Below are 18680 nucleotides of genomic sequence, written 5' to 3' on the forward strand. Positions count from 1 at the left end.
AGTGGGTGCCTTATGAGGAAAAGGTGACAGCTTGGACATGTTTCCATTGGTGTTTAGAAGACTCAGGGATGACTGGATTGCAGTATGTGATACCGTGACTAGTGTTGACAAGGTAAATGTGGAAATAATACTGTCTCTCTGTGGGACAGTTCAGAACTAACGGGCACAGTTTTAATATGAGGGGAAGACAGATTAGAATGGAAATGAGAGTAAGAATTTTATCTCAGAGTTGTGTAATCTTGGAACTCTGCCTCAGAAGGCGATGGAGGTGGGGTCCTGGAATATTTTGAAGTTGGAGGTGGGGAGATTCTTAATAAAAATCAAAAGAACTTCAGATGCTGCAAATCAGAAACAAAAGCAGAAATTGCTGGAAAACCTCAGCAGGTCTGGCAGCGTCTGTGGAGAGAAATCAGAGTTCATGTTTTGGGTTGAATGACCCTTCCTCAGAATGGTTCCTCACTAGGGCCTGAAGCATAGACAGATTTTTGTTAGGGAAGGAAGTCACGGGTTATCAGACATAAGTGGGAATGTGCAACTGGAAACACAAACAGATCAGCCATGATCCTATTGATGGGCAAGGAGGGCTAGGTGGGCAGAATGGCTCATTTCTGCTCCTAATTTGTATGTTAACTTGTGCGAGCAGCACGCACGTTAGTAACCAGTGCCCCCTGAGCGTAGCGGTGGGTGTGGCATTTGAGTCCTGATCTGTCGAGAGTCGTTGTTTCTGGGGTTGTTTTGCTGAGGTGCATTTTGTAAGTGGCAGGCAGTTCACCCATTGTCTTCAATCCCAGGGGATGGGCAGGGAGAAGTCAGAGGGGGAGGGGCAGGGAAAGATCAGGGGGAGGGGCAGGGAGAGGTCAGGGGGAGGGGCAGGGAGAGGTCAGAAGTTCTGAAGGAGAGTCATATTGGACTTGAAATGTTAACTCTGAATCTCTGCAAACGTTACAGCATCTCCTGTCAGCTGTGTCTGGCAGAAAAGAGGTCCCAGATCCCACTGCAGCAGGGACAGGAATACAACCTAGCACAGCTGCCAAGATTCTGAAACGCACACCAATCCCCTAGGATACGCTGACCTCCACCAGCCTTCTCTCACAGCAGAGATAAAGAAATTTAACCTTTGTTCTTAACCATCTAAGTGAAACCCTCATCAATCATACCCAAATTCCTGATGATGGGCTTATGCCCGAAATGTCAACCCTCCTGCTCCTTGGATGCTGCTTGACCTGCTGTGCTTTTCCAGCAACACACTGCCAACTTAGTCCTGACCTTGCCAACAATTAGCCCTGAACAGTGGCTCATTCGTTAGCACTGCTGCCTCACAGCACCAGGATCCTAGGTTCAATTCCAGCCTCGGGTGACTGTCTGTGTGGAGTTTGCACATTCTCCCCGTGTCTGTGTGGGTTTCCTCCGGGTGCTCTGGTTTCTTCCCACAGTCCAAAGATGTGCACGTCAGGTGAATTGGCCATATTAAATTGCCCATAGTGTTAGATACATTAGTCAGAGGGACATGGGTCTGGGTGGGTTATTCTTTGGAGGGTTGGTGTGGACTTGTTGGGCCGTGGGGCCTGTTTCCACACTGTAGGGAATCTAAAACGTATCTGGTCTTTGTTCTGTGGTCCAGTGTTCCCGCAGCCTGGCTTTGCCATCTTGTCCTGGAATATCAGCTTTATCCCAGACTTCAGGGTATTCCATCCCTCCTTAATCTGCATTCCCTGAGCCCAGGAGGCATTAACTGAACTTTGTCTCAATTTTCCTTGTTATGTATGCTTTCTGTCATTGATGCAGGTGTTGTGCTGAAGCAGCTTATAAAAATTTCCTCTGTATTTTTCATGTAAAAGTACATGTGACAATAAATTTCTGTTCTATTTTGATGTTGCTATTTAAATCCTCTCTAATGGACGAATGATGTTGTCTTGACCCTCTCTGACCAATCTTAATTTGGCATTTTTCTCTGCAGGTCATTGCAGAAGAACTGTCCGGAAACGATGATTATGTGGAGTTGACATTCAGTGCAAGAAAACTCGATGATAAGGTAAGGACAGAAAAAGAAGCTATCTAAAATCAAATGTAGATCAGGTTTTCAAAAAAACGTCTCACTCATGTTAATCGAACTTGAACTTCTCATTCCCCCCCTCCCAGCTTTAATCTAAATTTCAAAACCATTCCCATATTCACAACTGGAACTCTCTGTAACTGAGCCATCAGCACTCAGGCTGGTTTTGTTCCAAAATGTGTTTCTGAGTATTAATGCAATTTCCAGCATGTTCAATTTTAATTTTCGCCAGCTTAGACATGTTTAAAAGTCTCTGTTCTGGCTTTCCAACTGTGTTTGTAATTGCCTGAGGTGATTACAAAATTCCTGTCACAGAATATCTCCACAGTGTGAAAGCTGCATTGCCTTGCTGGTGCCTGACAAGGTAGAAGCAGTTCACTAACCTCTTTGAAATGTCAATCCATGCTGACAACTGCATATTGTCCACAGGTGACCATTGTTCTACCATCTGGGAGATGGATAAATAGAAAGATTGCTGAATGCGGTTACAGAGATTTCCCCTCTCCCAACTTGTTCCCTCAAAGAACATTCCTAAAGCTTGAAGTTGGGGGTCCTAAACCTCCACCAAATCTTAGTTAGGCAACACCTAGAGAACTCTCTGTAGTTCTGCCTCTTATAATGTTGGCCAACATGTGGAGGAGCTGGTGTTGGACTTGGGTGGACAAAATTAACAATCACACAATACCTGGTTGTAGTCCTTATTTGGAAGCACTAGTTTTCAGAACGCTGTTCTTTCATCAGGATGAAGGAGCCACACTCCAAAAACTAGTGCTTACAAATAACCTGTTGGACTATACCCTGGTATTATGTTATCTGTAACTTTCTTATGATGTTAGCTGCCCGCACTGATGAAGTTTTGTGCATCGATTTGGTATCACCAATCCATCTTGGTAATATGAAATAATGAGGGGTATAGACAAGGTGAGTGGCAGGTGTCTTTTCCCTAGGATGGGGGCTTTCAAGACCGGGGGGGGGGGTATGCTTATGGTGAGAGGAGAATGAGTTAAAAAAAAACATGAGGGGTAACATTTTTTACAAGAGAGTGGTTCGTGTGTAGAAGAACGTCCAGAGGAAATGGCAGAAGTGGATACAGTTACAATGTTTAAAAGACATTTAGATAAGTCCGTGAATAAGGAACATTTGTAGGGACATGAGGGTCAAGAGTGTGGTGTTGGGAAACACAGCAGGTCAAGCAGTATCTGAGGACCAGGAGAATTGATGTTTCAGGCCTAAGCCCTTCATCAGTAATGAGGCTTGTGGGCCGGGGGTGCTGAGAGATAAATGGGAGGGGGGTGGGTCTGAGGGGAAGGTAGCTGGGAATGCAGCAGGTTATGTCCAGCCCCACCCCCCTCCCATTTATATCTCAGCTCCCCCTGCCCCACAAGCCTCATTCCTGATGAAGGGCTTATGCCCGAAACGTCAATTCTCCTGGTCCTCGCATTCTGCCTGACCTGCACACATTCTTGACTCTGATTTCCAGCATCTGCTGTCCTCACTTTCTCCTTGTAGGGATATGGGCCAAGTGCAGGCAGGTGGGACTTGTTTAATTTGGGATTATGGTTACCATGGACTGGTTGGACCGAAGGGTCTGTATCCTTGCTGTGTGGCTGTATGACTCTATGGTATTGTTGAACTATTTACACCAAGTGAGGCAGGATGCTCACACAGTGTATTCAACAGAAGAGGGGCTTGTTCTTAATTAACAGTTTTGCATTTTCTGTTTCTGATTTCCAATATCCGCAGTTCTTTGTGCTTTTTTGTTTAATGTTTATTGCATGTTACTTAATAATATGTTACGTTCTAGTGAGGATGCATTGTTGTGAGACATCAGGCTCATTTTAAAAGTAAATACACAATGCAATTTTAGTTCTATGCCATTAAAATTAAGAGCAGCAACTCAGGAACTGGTTAGGAAACATAAGACACAATGGTAAATGCAAGGAAAATGCATAGTAATAAATGGAAAGAATGCTGGAGAAACTTAGCAGGTCTGGCAACATCTGTGGAGCGAAAAAGAGAATTAGATTTTCAAGTCCAATATGACCTCTTCAGAATTGGCGATGCTCTACCATAATAATTAGCTCCTCCCTGAAGTGATTCTTTATAACTTGATGGGCAGGGGTTAACCTGTGATGTCAGTTAACCCTGTCAGACACTAACTATCACATACCGCTCTAGTTGTTGAATGATAAAAAGAATATTGAGGCATGGAAGAGACTACAGAGCTGATTTAAAATGATACCAGACATACATTGGTATTTGTAACAGGAAAGGGCAAACAAATTCAGTCTTTTCCTTTATGGGGAGAGAAAGGAGGCTGAGAGCTGACTTAATAGGAGGAGGGTGTAGGTTTGCTCGCTGAGCTGTAGGTTTGGTATCCAGACGTTTCATTACCTGGCTAGGTAACATCATCAGTGGTGACCTCCAAGTGAAGCTAGGAGGACTTAAAAATTCTGCAAGGTTTCGATCGAGTGGATAGAGGCAAGTGTTTCTTTCTGTGGGGATGAGCATGACTAGAGACTCTCAATATTAGATAGACATCCAAAAGGGAACCCCAAAGGAAATTCCTTTACTCAGAGAGCAGTGAGTTCCACACTCTCAACCAGTTCAGAGATGTTGTTATACACTTAAACCTAGGCCTCCCAGTCCATGGGGTAGGGACCTGATCTACACACACTCAATCGCTACCACAGAGTGTGATTGAAGTGCCAATCACAAACGCATTCAAGAGTAAACTAGACAAACACATGAGAAATCAGTGATTTGATGCTATTAAATCGATTTAGATCAGGAAAGATGCAAAGATCTAATGGAATATAAAGACCAACATTGGACTGGTTGGGCTGAATGATATATTTCCATATGGCTAACCTGTGTAATTCTTAATTCTATTCAAACTTTGACCCAAAAAAGATCTACCTGAGCCCCACAAGCCACCTACTTGTGCATAGTCGGACTTTCTACCAGTCAACAATGCGAATACAAACACAAGCCAGTACAGAAGTCCGTGGTTATTGATGGATCAGAGTTTCCACAGTTAAAGGAGGGAATAGGAAATGGATTGCAATCATAGGAACAGAGTTAAATTGTTCAGCCCCTTAAACCTGTTTCATTGCTCAATTAGATCAGGATGGTTCCGTATGTTAACCTCAGTTGCCTACCTTGGTTCATAAACCATAATCCAGGGGTCTCTGTGACTTTTAATTGAACTTCAACTTTAAAAGGTTTTTATTTGGCAGTTGGTGTTATTTTTTGGTATGTGTGTAGGTATGTATGTGTAGGGGCAAGGGGGTGAGGAGGAAGGGGGAAGGAGGGAGGGTGGGGAGGTGAGAAACAGTGCCAGGTTTTCACAATTGTCTGTGAGGAGCCGCTTCCTGACATCACCCCAAATAGCTCACTGTCATTTTAAGGTCAGTATCGAACATCTTCACTAGGACACTCTTTCTATCTTCTAAACTCCAGTCATTGTTTCGTGTGTGTGTTCTGCCAAAAGGCAGGCCTTTGGCTCAGGGCCTGTTGATGCTTCTCTGAGCAGTCTCCATCAGTGATGGCTTGCCCATTGCCTCAGCGACAGCGGGAGGGGATAGGTTTCACTAGAGCAACCAAACCTGCCCTGCCTGGTGTTAATCAGAACCAGGGACTAGCCAGCATGAAACTGAGAAAACTCATCCCCATTCAAGTCTGGGCTTGTTCTGTCAAATGGGCTGTGTTCTCCATTGATCACTATTGATCACCATTGATCACCATTAATCTCCATTGATCATCATCGATCATTACTATCACCACTGATCATCATTAATCTCTACTGATCATCATTAATCTCTATGAATCACTTTTGATCATCATTAATCTCCATTGATCACCACTGCAGTGCCCATGTGATGGATGACCATGTCATTCCCAGTGTTTATTTACTGACGAAGGTACAAAGAGTACCAGAGGTCCAGAACATTCTCACCCAAACGGCGGTTGACTTTGGAAGTCATTTAATGATTTTGAAACTGGGATTGCTAGCTCTTTCAGCAAGAGGTAGCGTGGGCCAGAGCCATGGTTGGGATAAAGATACAGATCAGTTATGATCTAACTGGCAAATAATGGTCGATAGGATGGATGTCAATAAGATGTTTCCCCTGCAGAGTGGATCTAAAACACAAGGATATAACCTCAAAATAATTGGCCATTTGAAACTGAGATGACGAGGAATTTTTTTCACTCAAAGGCTGGTGAATCTTAGGAATGTTCTACCTCAAAGGATGCTGGGGCTCAGTTATTCAGGAACCATTAGACAAAAGTTGATAGATTTCTAGTTACTGATGATACAAAGAGATATGGGGATAGCAGGGGAATATGGTTTTGAGGTCAATGATCAGCCATGATCTTCAATGGGTTAGCAGATTTGATGGGCCAAATGGCTTCCTCTTGTTCCTTTGGGCTGGATTTTACACTCTCTCCTGGAAAGTCTGAAGTTGGAGGGGGAGGGGACTGAAAAGCTCAGTGGCCAACCCCTGAAACTGTCTTTGGTCTCTTCCAAGCCTTTGTGTGTGTTTTTTTTTCTCAGCATCCAAATTGGAAACGTGCCACTTGAGGAAACAAATATAAAGGGCAGGCTATCTCCCAGTGAAGAGATTATTCGCCCATTGTGTTCAGCAAGTTGTTTGTGACTCTTGTATCAGAACAAGCTCTGGTCTTAGTCTCCAACAATGCCATCACCCCCCGTGGCCGCCCACATTGAACGGCTAGTGTGGCCTCACCACTCCCTTCCTGTGACAGAGTGACGTCACCCTGTCGCTGCATCATCAAGCTCAGGCGAAATGAGAGCATTGGGAGAGTCTCCCATCATTCCCATTGGACCATGTGGTTGGCACTTATGTTGTCAACATTTTGTTAAGCCCTTTGGAGTCATGCTGGGTCATGTGGATTTCCACTTGCTGAGGGTCAGTCCCAGATGTGTAAAGTGGTCACGGACAATCCAGTCATGCTTTCAGTTTAATGTAACTATCAGCAGCATCACGTAATGTATATACTCACAAGTAAATTCATAAGGAGAGAATTTTGGGCTTTTGGGAATTTTCATAAAGGACTCAATTCAGCAAGATCTTTAGATTATGGTTTAAGCCATTAGAATGAGTGCTGTTATTAAGTTATAAAGCCAGTTGAATCCTGCATGTAACCTATTGTGTTGTCCCTCCCAATATTGCTCCCCAGTAGAAGGCTCAGACTGTGAATATTAATTTCTCTTCTCTTTGTTGTAACCCCATAAAACCATCTGTTCTCCCCACCAGAACACCACCCCCCCAAAAAAAAACAAGTTTATTTCTTGTGGCATTACAGAGAGTCCTTCAAGCTTGCTTTGCCATTCAATATGATCATCTATTTCAATGCTCTACTCTTGCTCTCTCCCCTTGATGCCTTTAGAATCTAAAAATGTATCTAACTCTTGTCTGAATGCATCCAGTGACTTGGCCTCCAAAGCCTTCTGTGGTAGAGAATTCCACAGGGTCACTACTTTTTGAGTAAAGGAATTTTCCTCACCTCAGTCCTAAATGATCCAACCCATATTCCAAGACTGTGTCCATTAGTTCCAGACTTGCCAACCAGGAAAAATATTCTCCCTGCATCTGGTCTGCACAGCCCTGTTAGAATTTTATGGATTTCAATCAGAACTCCATCATTCTTCTAAGTTCTAGTGAATGCAGACTAGAACAAGTCTCTCCTCATAAGACAATCCTGCTATACCTAGTATCAACTTCCTGCATTCTCTCTCTACGCCAAATATATCCTATCTTAGGTGGGGAGACCTAAGCTGTATACATGTTCAAATCTAACAAGATCTGGACAGTATCCAGGCTTGCGCTGACAAGTGGCAAGTAACATTCACACCACACAATTACCAGGCTATGACCATTACCAATAAGAGATAATCTAACTGTCGCCCCTTGATATTCAATGGTGTTACCATCCCTGAATCCCCCACTGAGATTCAACATCCTGGATTTATCAGAAATTCAACTGGACTCACCACATAAATGCAGCGGCTACAGGAGCAGGTCAGGGGCTAGGAATACTGTGGCAAGTAACTCACCTCCTGACTCCTCAGGGCCTGTCCACCATCTGCACTGCAGAAATGTGATGGAATCCTCCCCGCTTGCCTGGATGGGGGCAGCTCCAAAAACACTCAAGAAGCCTGACACCATCCAGGACAAGGCAGCCTTCCTGATGGTACCACATCCATAAGCATCCATTCCCTCCAGTACCGAAGTTCAGTAGCAGCTGTGTATACTATCTACAAGACGCACTGCCAAAATACACCAAAGATCCTCAGATAACACCTTCCAAATCCAAGACCACATCCATCTAGAACATCACCACCTTCAAGTTCCCCTCCAAGCCACTCACCACCCTGACTAGGAAATATCTCACTGTTCCTTCACTGTCGCTGGGTCAAAATCCTGGAATTCTCTCCCCAATGGCATCATGAGTCAACCCACAGCTGGTGAACTGCAGTAATTCAAGGAAGCAGCTCAGCATCACCTTCTCCAGGGCAGCTCGAGGTGGTCAATAAATACTGACCCAGCCAGCAACGCCCACACCCCACAAAAGAGTGTTTAAAACTGTGACAGCGAGCTTGGGTATTAATCAGTGAGCTGTGAATTTTAATCATATTTTATTGTACTGTTGATCTTTCAAGTATCACTATATATGTGAATTAATTCCATATATAATGTATGAATAAAAATTACAAAATCAGTATTTGAAGTACAGCAGGTACAACACAATGCCACTTATACATTTTACCCTTTTGTTGCTCTGAGTAGATTTGAATTCTATAATTAAAACTTCACTGAGATATACTCGAGTATTTGAAACAAATTATTATTTTATCACCTTGTTACACAGGATTGCCAATTGAAACAGCTGCTTTCCTTTACATGAAGTCCTTCTGAGTGCTTTGATACTGAATGATTTTGTTCATGATTAGTCAGATTGTAAGGCGTGCCAAGGTAAGACTAGTTGAGAACGCAGAGATGGCAGGTCTAACAGGATAGGGATATAGGGCAAAGAATGAAGGACATATGTTAGAAGATTCAGTGGGGTTTGGTGTTGAGATGTAACGTCATTTGTTGTATCTGGGTGAGGTGGGGAGAGGGGAGGAGGGGAGAAACCATTATGATTTAAAACATGTTTTTCCAAAACATACCTGATTCGTAACTGTTTTGAAAAAGTGCAGAACATTTTTTATCTGTTCACTCACAGGACGTGGGTGTCGTTGGCTGGGCCAACACTTATTGTCTATCCTTCATTGTCCCAAGAGCAGTTCAGTTTTCACCCGCATATGATGGAATTTTCAAGAAAATTCAGCATGTTCCCAGGCAACATGTTCCACTCTGTACAATTGTAACAATCTTTAGTGTTTACAAAATACTTTCTAAATCTGGTATCTCAGGATGGCAAATTGAAGAAAGTGCGACAGATGTGAAATTTTCCCCTGTCTGTTATATTTCACTCTGAGGTGCCTCAATGCAATGTACACCCAAAGAGTTCTCTAGATTCCAATCCCTTGGCACACCGTGATTTTGGAGGGGGGTGCAGGGGGTTAAAGGCAGTGATTTTCCCCCACAACCTATCAGCATGGGCTCTCCCAAATTTTACTACATCCCTCAACATGTATCCATGGTGCTTTAAAACCCTGACTTACTGAAATCCAAAAGGATGAACAGGATCTCCCAGACTATGGAGAGTGATTAAAATGTCATTATTGCTGCCCACTTTCACATTGATATATTCAGACCTGTCATTGTAAGCACCTTGATTTGAAACAGTGTTCATTTTCATCCTGCATGTTCTTTGAAGAATTGCAGGATTTGACTTTTTAATAATAAGTGGAGATCCTTGTGAAATTTCACCCAGACACTGAGGTCCAAGGAATTTTGGCTGTAGTATTGGGAGGGGACGGATGAAATGACCAACCGTTTTAAAGCTGAACCCCCTACCAGATGTGGATTGTGGAGAATTCAGTGAGAAAGGGGGAAGGGGAGGGAATAGAACACTGCGAGGAGAAGGACATACAAGGTCAGGGAAAGAAGGTTCTAGAACATTCCTGGAGGCTCTTTGTAGGAGAGATCAAGGGCATATTTAGTGGCTGAAAGAGATACAAAAGAGGATCAGGATTTGGATGAAGGAATAATTTGGAAGAGAGCAGAGTGGGTGGAATAATTGAAATCGAGAATTAGAGAATGGTCAATCGTTATCCTCATCAAGGATGTGATTGATCTGAATTAGCACATGATTGGTGTGGACCGATTCCATAATGATTAGGGCCACAGGTGATAGAAAATTATCCTGGGCGTTGGCACCAACCCAACCCAGTGAAGGCGGGTCATCTGAGGCAGAGCTGGTGGTAATGTCACTGGGCTCATAATCCAGATGGTCAGGCTAATGTTCTGGGGAATGAAGAGATTCCTGATTAAGGGTTTATGCCCGAAACGTCAACCCTCCTGCTCCTCGGATGTTGTCTGACCGGCTGTGCTTTTCCAGCATCATTGTGTTTGACTCTGACCTCCAGCATCTGCAGTCCTCACTTTCTCCTAATGTTCTGGGAACCTGGGTTCAAACCCCCACCGGGGCAGCTGGTGAGATTTGAATTCAGTAATAATCTGGAATTGAAAGCTAGCCACATGGTGACCCCCATACCTACTGATAGTTATTGGTAAGAACTCATCCGGTTCTCTGGTTCAGAAAGGTGTCCTTCCCCAGTCTGGCCTGTACATGACTCCAGACACATGACAGTATGGTTCACCTTTAAGTGCCCGCTGGGATACTGGGGATGGGGCCAGTCAAAACAAAATCCTGCCACTTCTCTGCCTGAGATTCCATTCTATTAACTGAGATTCCACCCCACAAACCAGGATTGATATTCTATCAGGGAGGGTTTGCCCAGCTGTGCTGTTACTTCAAGTTGAGACTGACCGTAGCCCTCTTGTGTAATTCTCCAGCAGTTAGTCAATGCTGCTCTTTACTGAATTGGGGTGAACCTTGTATCTGTCCCCTTTAAAAATATTGAACGATTTCCAGCATGAGTGTGGGGCAGGGATCTTAAAAGCAAGCTCAGTTTTTCCGATGTCCCCTTCCTTATGTTATTTTGTAATTCTGTCTGATCATTTGGGGAATCAGGGTCTGACTTGATTTTATTTAGCTTCTGACTAACTCCCCTAAACCCATCCTCCATTTATTAGGCCCGTTTCTAAAATTGTGTGATGGGATACTCCCCGCTTGCCTCGATGAGTGCAGCTCCAACAACACTCAAGAAGATTGACATCATCTAGGCCAAAGTGGCTCACTTGATTGGTGCTCCACTCCCCCACCTCGAACACTCACTTCCTCCACCAATGACGCACAGTAGCAGCAGTGTGTACCATCTGTCGCAAGACATCGCTGGAACAACTCACCAAGGCTCCTTTGGCAGCACCTTCCTAATCCATGACCACTCCTACCACCCAGAAGGATAAGAATGGCAGATGCACACAGCCATCTGCAGGATTCCTTCCAAGCCGCACATCATCCTGGCTTGGAATTGTATCGGTGCTCCTTCAGTGTTGCTGGTTCAGAACCCTTGACTCTCCCCCTAACCACACTGTGAGTGCAAGGACTGGAACGACTCAAGGCATCAGCTTCGCACCACCTTCCCAAGGGCAGCTAGGGATGGACAATAAAAGCTGGCAGAGCTCGCGATGCCCACATCCAGTGAAAGAATAAAAAGTAGAATCCAATGTCTTCCTGTTCCCACACTCTGATTTTAATTGGTGTTCGGCTGGAACTGGGATGAGTCAGTGGCAGGACTCAAAATAGCTTTATTCATGAAGGATGTAGATCTCTTTAGTCAACCCTGTTTAGATGCGTCATGAGAAACTTGAACAGTTTGGACTCAGAGCTAGGCTGTCTGGTCTGGAGGGAGATATTTTAAATCAATCTGCTCAGATTTAGTCATGGAGAATGCAGGGTTATAAGGATAGGTGAGGGAAGTGAGTTTGGGTGGATGATTTTTGGAAGGGTGGTGTGGACTCGATGGGCCGAATGCCCTGCTCCCACACTATTGGGTTTCTATGGTAATACCTCAGGGGCAGGTGAGATTTGATCCTGGGGGATATTTTCACGTCAACCTGTCCAGAGATGCCATTACTCAACTCTGAAGCAGGTGGGACTTGAACCTGGGCTTCCTGGCTCAGAGGTACGGACAGTACTACTGCAGCACAACAACCCTCCTGACCTCGACGTAAGTATGTTGAACTGTTGAAGAACTTTAATGAGCTGTGTGAGATGTGAAGAAACTGCCTCCCCCATCTACTGATTGTCAGACTGAATGAGCGTGGGCTGGGGAAGGTTAATTTCACCCCAGTTAACCTTTTCCAGTCGAAATGCTCACCGCTGTATTCGAACAGCCCGTGGGGGGAGAATAGATTTCTGATTCTGGGTAATCCAAGGTGAAGGACGGGAAAAATTTCTGGCTGCAAGAGCTGCTCCTTTTTTTTTAGGTGCTGGAGGTGATTTTCTTGAATTCCAGGAGCAGCAATTACTGTTTTATATGCCGTTGCATTGTTTTGGCACTTTGGAAAAAAAAGCCAAAACAACGGCAGTTTTAAAAGGGAGAAGAACAGACAAAGGAAGCACCTGGTGAGGACAGTGAGGCATCTGGATGGGTCTATGAATAGGAAGGGTTTGGAGGGATATGGGCCGGGTGCTGGCAGGTGGGACTAGATTGGGCTGGGATATCTGGTCGGCATGGACGGGTTGGACCGAAGGGTCTGTTTCCATGCTGTACATCTCTATGACTCTATGACTGCATGAGGAAAGCATCGGAGGGCACGCTTAAACAACTTGTCCATATCTTGGAGTCCCTTGTAACATTTGTTAACATGCTTCACATCATCTGTTCCTTTACTTAGAAAGAATGTAAGTTAATGATATAATGTAAATTGGCTCTGGGATTTTTTTTTTTGCTAATCCAATTGCTTAGAATTGCTCATGACCACAGGCTGAACGAAAATGAATAGAGCTCTCACAATGGCTGGAAGCACAGATGTGATTGCAGCCATTTCAGACTTTAATGGAGCTCATTTTGAATAGGAATGTCACAGAGGGGTTTGTGGTATGACTGTCACAAATGCACGGTGAGGTGCATGATTCAATTCTACTGTAATGACAGAAAATGCAGGGAAATGTGGCCAGACTCAGCAGAGAGAGAAAATAGATTGTAATGCTTTAAATCAACGACCTTTCACTGGGTGTGAAAGGCCGAGGGAGCTGGGGGTTGGCGGTGAATTTTACCGCTGGAGCTTTGACCCTGGTCCCCCCAGAATTCCGGGTAGGAGTCAAGAAGTTGTGGGATGTCCAGTGCAATCGTTCTCATCGAGATAGAAACCAAGAAACAAAGCCCTACTTTGTAGAGATTTCCTCAACTGACTTTGTCCTCCAGCTCTCATCCAGGAACTCCTACGCCTCAAACCCAGGTCCCAACAGTTTCCCATTTCTATGTTCAGAGATGTTTTTCACATCTCCTGAGCATGTGGTACTTGAATCTTGGTCTCCTGGTTCAGACATCGGGACACTACCACAGCACCAAAAAAAGCTCTCTTTCCTATTTGTATGATCAATGACAATTCATGCTCATCACTTTCCTCACAACCTTAACAATGACATGGACAAATCCGGACATTATGACTGACATTGTAACGTATTCATCTTTAGTTTGACTTTCTGGTGGGTTGTCGCTAGTCTGTCTCCGGGAGAAATGCGAAGAGTTAGGATTATGCCAGGGAGCCAACCGAATGCACATCTTCTGTAACGTCCTCACAGCCCCATCTCCAAAGTCTCCTGCTAGGGCTTTCCTTTACAGTGGTCTTTTCAAAATCGGTAACAGTAAATTTAAACACGACAAATCTTATTCCTTTGGACGGTCATTGTGGACTCTATAGACCAAATAGCCTGCTCCCACACTGTAGGGATTCTATGATTTCACAAACTTCCTAACTTCCAGGGTAACGAAACAAATTTCTGAGCCCTTCCTTTATGGTGGGCTTCAGTGTCTGAGCAGGGCAGACCTCCTAGACCGAAGGTCAGGTATTCCAAAGCAGGTTTCCTCCTGTTTTCTGTAAGAGATTTACTGAGTCAGCCCATAAGAGCTGTTTATCTTCATGTCCAGCTCAATGAATTACACACAGGTGAGTGTTTAGTTTTAATGGGATCAGGTGCAAGCTGAATTGGCCGCTCAACATCCCAGTGTCTGTAGCCGATAGCGGTGGAGCTGGAAAAGCACAGCAGGTCAGGCAGCATCCAACATCGACTCTCCCGTTCCTCAGCTGCTGTGTGACCTGCTTTACTTTTCCAGCCTCACATCTATCGACCCTGGCTTCCAGCATCTGCCCCCATCCCAATGTCTCTACACAGTCAACTTGAGACTAATTCAATGTGTCCAGATTGTGTTCATTGTATGAGAGTAAAACATTGTCTCTTTTGCAGGACTTTTTCAGCAAATCAGACCCGTTTCTTGAAATTTTCAGGATGAATGATGATGGAACACAGCAACTTGTACACAGAACAGAGGTACTCAGGTTTCTCCATTGATTATTCGATTAAGCACTAACACCAAGGGACAGAATTGTGAATTGGGCTCCCCTTGGTCCTCTTACCATTCAAACCCCATGCACAAGGTCTGATAAATGATTCTCTGTGACTGATCCCTCGACACAAAAGTTTGCTTGTGCTTGCTCTCACTTTAATCAGGCGCAGACAGGTTTGGGCTTTGAATGGCTCTTACAAGCAGCTGGGGCAGACGTTCTGCTGTTGAGGTGAGCTGAGGTTGAAAATGATGAGCAGCATGGTGGCTCAGTGGTTAGCACTGCTGCCTCACAGTGCCAGGGACCTGGGTTCGATTCCATCCTCAGGTGACTGTCTGTGTGGAGTATGCACATTCCGCTCGTGTTGGTTTCCTCTCGATGCTCCGGTTTCCTCCCACAGCCCAAAGATGTGCAGGTGAGGTGAATTGGCCATGCTAAATTGTCTATAGTGTTCAGGGATGTATGGGTTAGGGCCATTAGTCAAGGGTAAATGGAGGGGAATGGGTTACCCTTTGGAGGGTCAGTGTGGACTTGTTGGGATTAAGGGCCTGTTCCCACACTGTAGGGATTCTATGATTGACACTAAAGAGATAGCAGATCTTTTGCTAAAATAGAGATTAATTGTAGTTTTACTGAATTACACAAATTCAGCAGATTATATGTGACTGTTCAATATCTGATCTTTATCTTCTCTGCTTTCATAGGTTATCATGAACAATCTAAATCCAATGTGGAAAACGTTTAAAGTCTCGGTAAATTCCCTCTGCAGTGGAGATCATGATCGGAAATTAAAAGTAAGCTCAACAAACTGAATATCGCTCACATTTCAGTGCAATTGTTGAAGTTGATATTTAATAAAAATGCACTACCCCTATGAGTTTCAACTCACAGCGTTATGCACTGCATTCCTGCTGGGTGATTTTCATGGAAACACAGCTTGTGCAATTTGGTACAGGTGATGTTGTTGATCCTGAGACTTCGGCCAAACCCAGTGAAGGAATTGCTAAACAATCAGCAGCTCTCTCCCTCACCCACGTGTCTTAGCAGCAATGTGGACAGATAGTAGACAGCTAAACACTTGCTGTCTGCACTGGGACTGAACCCAGTTTTGCTAATCACTGTGGTAATTGGGGAATTGTTGATATCGTGGGAAGGTCAACAGATTAGTAATGCAGAATCCCAGGTTAAAGTTCTGAGGACTTGGGTTCAAATCCCACCTTGGCATACGGCTAAATTCAAGTTCAATAATTAACTTGGAACTTCAACTGGCAATAATACATTTCCTCACCCACAGAGTGGAGAGCCTGTGGAATTCTCTTCCACAGAAACTGGTTGAGACAAAAATGTGTTTTCAAGAAGGTATTGGGTATAGTTCTTAGGGTTAAAGGGATCAAAGGAGAGAAAGCATTCACGGGATGGTGAATTGGATGATCAGCCCCATGATCATATTGAATGAAGGAGCAGGCTTGAAATGCTGAATGGCCAACTCCTACTCCTGCTTTTATTTTCCATGGTTCATCAGTTCCATGGGTGGGGTTGGTGATTCTTTGTCATCCCACCGTGGAGCTGAGATCATTGATATTGAGCTCATTGACAGTGAGATTAATGATGGCGAGATCATTGACGGCGAGGTCATTGACGGTGAGGTGATTGATGGTGAGGTCATTGGCGGTGAGATCATTGAGGGAGACCATTAATCTCAGTAATGTCTGGAGACCCAGGTTTGAGTCACACCATAGTATATGAATTTGAAATCAATAAAAATCGTGACCATGGAACTGTAGTAGATTGAAGAGAAATCCTGTCTGGTTCACTGATGTCCTTTAGGGAAGGAAACTGTCATCCTGACCTGGTCTGACTGACATGTGACTCCAGACCCACAGCAATGTGGTTGACTCTTAAGTACCCTCTGGGCAATAAATGTTGGCCGAGCCAATGACACTCTCATCCCACGAATGAATAAAAAAAAGTTGTGGTCGTTTTGTGGTCAGGCTTGATATTTCAACTATCTATTGTGAAAGAGCAAATAATATTCCTAATGATGCTTCTAATATCCCGAATCTCCTTTGTCTTTAAGAAGTGCCAACGTATTTGTTGTGAATTATCTGTGTCTTCTGTTTCTTTGAGCAGTGGTGTGCATGAATATTTCTCTTCGTGGTCAAGCTAAATGCTTAAGGTGCATTGTGACTGGGGCAAGTGCATACCTTCTGTACAACAATCCCCCCAACACTCAACTGATCTCAGTAATGCAATTAAACATCCCAATGTGCTGCTGTTTGTTACTGTTGCAAGGAAGCTTGACATGTTAAGTGCCAAATCCAATCCCCAATCATGTCGTCATCCCTTTGTGCTGCACGTGTTGCTCTTCCTGCACCATCTACACTGTAATTATGGCATCAATGTTCCTTCCCATGAGAAGCACACGTTAATAGTGAAAGAATTAGTCATTAAAATAATCTTTCAGATGAGATGTTAAACCAGGCCCTTACCAGATGTATGCTACATCTCATAGCATTAACACACACACCCACACATGCACGCGCACAGACACACACACAGACACACATGCGCGCGCACATACACAGACACACATGTGCACAGACACACACGTGCGCACATGCATGCACACACAGAGACATGTGCACAGACACACACAGAGGCACACTCACAGACACATACGCGCACAGACACACAGACACACACATAGACACATGCTCACTCTCACACTCTCTCTCTCTCTCGATCCCCTGCCCTGCCCCGGATCTTTATATACATACATGGTCACTGAAGCCGTTCAGTTCTGTACAGTAGCATATGAAGAAAAAACAATACTGGAATTTGACTCTGTCCAACAAACAACTTCAAGGAATTCCTTAACTGTACAAGATTATATATACATACATTTGAGGCATTGGGAGGATGAACTGAGTTAAGTGGATCCCCACTTAACTTCAGTAGAAAGCCCTTAATTGCTGGTCTTTTCCCACTGTGCCTTGGCAGCAGCTGACCCAAGCTTTGTGGGTCCCTCAACATGTAGTCCTGTGCCAGCCTGCAACAGTCAGTCAAGAGTCAACTTCTTGCGCTGGAAGATCACCAGGTTTCGAGCAGACCAAAGAGCGTCTTTCACTGAGTTGATGGTCCTCCAGGCGTAATTGATGTTTGTCTCAGGGTGCGTCCCAGGGAACAGACCATGGAGCATAGAGTCCTGCATTACGGAGCTGCTCGGGTCGATCCTCAACATAGCAAAAACTCCACATTGTCTGGCCATTGCAACAGTGTAGTTTGTGGGAGCCTGCTCTGTGCAAATTAGCTCTGGCATTTCCTACATTTCACCAACAGTGATTTCACTTCCCAACTTCTTCATTGGCTATAAAGCACATTGGAACAGCCTCTGGTTATAAAAGGGACTACATAGAACATAGAAAAATACAGCGCAGTACAGGCCCTTCGGCCCTTGATGTTGCGCCGACTGAAGCCTACCTAACCTACACTAGCCCAATAACCTCCATATGCCTATCCAATGCCCGCTTGAATGACCATAAAGAGGGAGAGTCCACCACTGATACTGGCAGGGCATTCCATGAACTCACAACCCGCTGAGTAAAGAATCTACCCCTAACATCTGTCCTATACCAACCCCCCTTAATTTAAAGCTGTGTCCCCTAGTAACAGCTAAACCCCTAATCATCTTGTACACCTCTATCAAATCTCCCCTAAACCTTCTTTTCTCCAATGAGAACAGGCCCAAGTGCCTCAGCCTTTCCTCATACGATCTTCCTACCATGCCAGGCAACATCCTGGTAAACCTCCTCTGCACCCGTTCCAGTGCCTCCACATCCTCCCTATAGTATGGCGACCAAAACTGCACACAATACTCCAGATAAGGCCGCACCAGAGTCTTATACAACTGCAACATGGCCTCAGGACTCCGGAACTCAATTCCTCTACCAATAAAGCCCAGTACGCCATATGCCTTCCTCACAGCACTATTTACCTGGGTGGCAACTTTCAGAGAT

At 44.5% G+C, this 18680-nt stretch overlaps 1 protein-coding gene across 1 annotated transcript in view; it reads left to right on the forward strand.

Moving 5' to 3' along the window:
- Positions 1 to 18680, forward strand: part of LOC132832339 (copine-4) — a 321120-nt gene that overhangs the window by 187362 nt on the left and 115078 nt on the right. Inside the window, exons 4-6 of the mRNA XM_060850268.1 lie at positions 1958 to 2032; positions 14567 to 14650; positions 15369 to 15458. Of these exons, the coding sequence (XP_060706251.1) occupies positions 1958 to 2032; positions 14567 to 14650; positions 15369 to 15458 (249 nt within the window). The remainder of the gene's footprint in view (positions 1 to 1957; positions 2033 to 14566; positions 14651 to 15368; positions 15459 to 18680) is intronic.

Source organism: Hemiscyllium ocellatum, chromosome 34 (genome assembly GCF_020745735.1).
Source record: "Hemiscyllium ocellatum isolate sHemOce1 chromosome 34, sHemOce1.pat.X.cur, whole genome shotgun sequence".
Taxonomy (NCBI): domain Eukaryota; kingdom Metazoa; phylum Chordata; class Chondrichthyes; order Orectolobiformes; family Hemiscylliidae; genus Hemiscyllium; species Hemiscyllium ocellatum.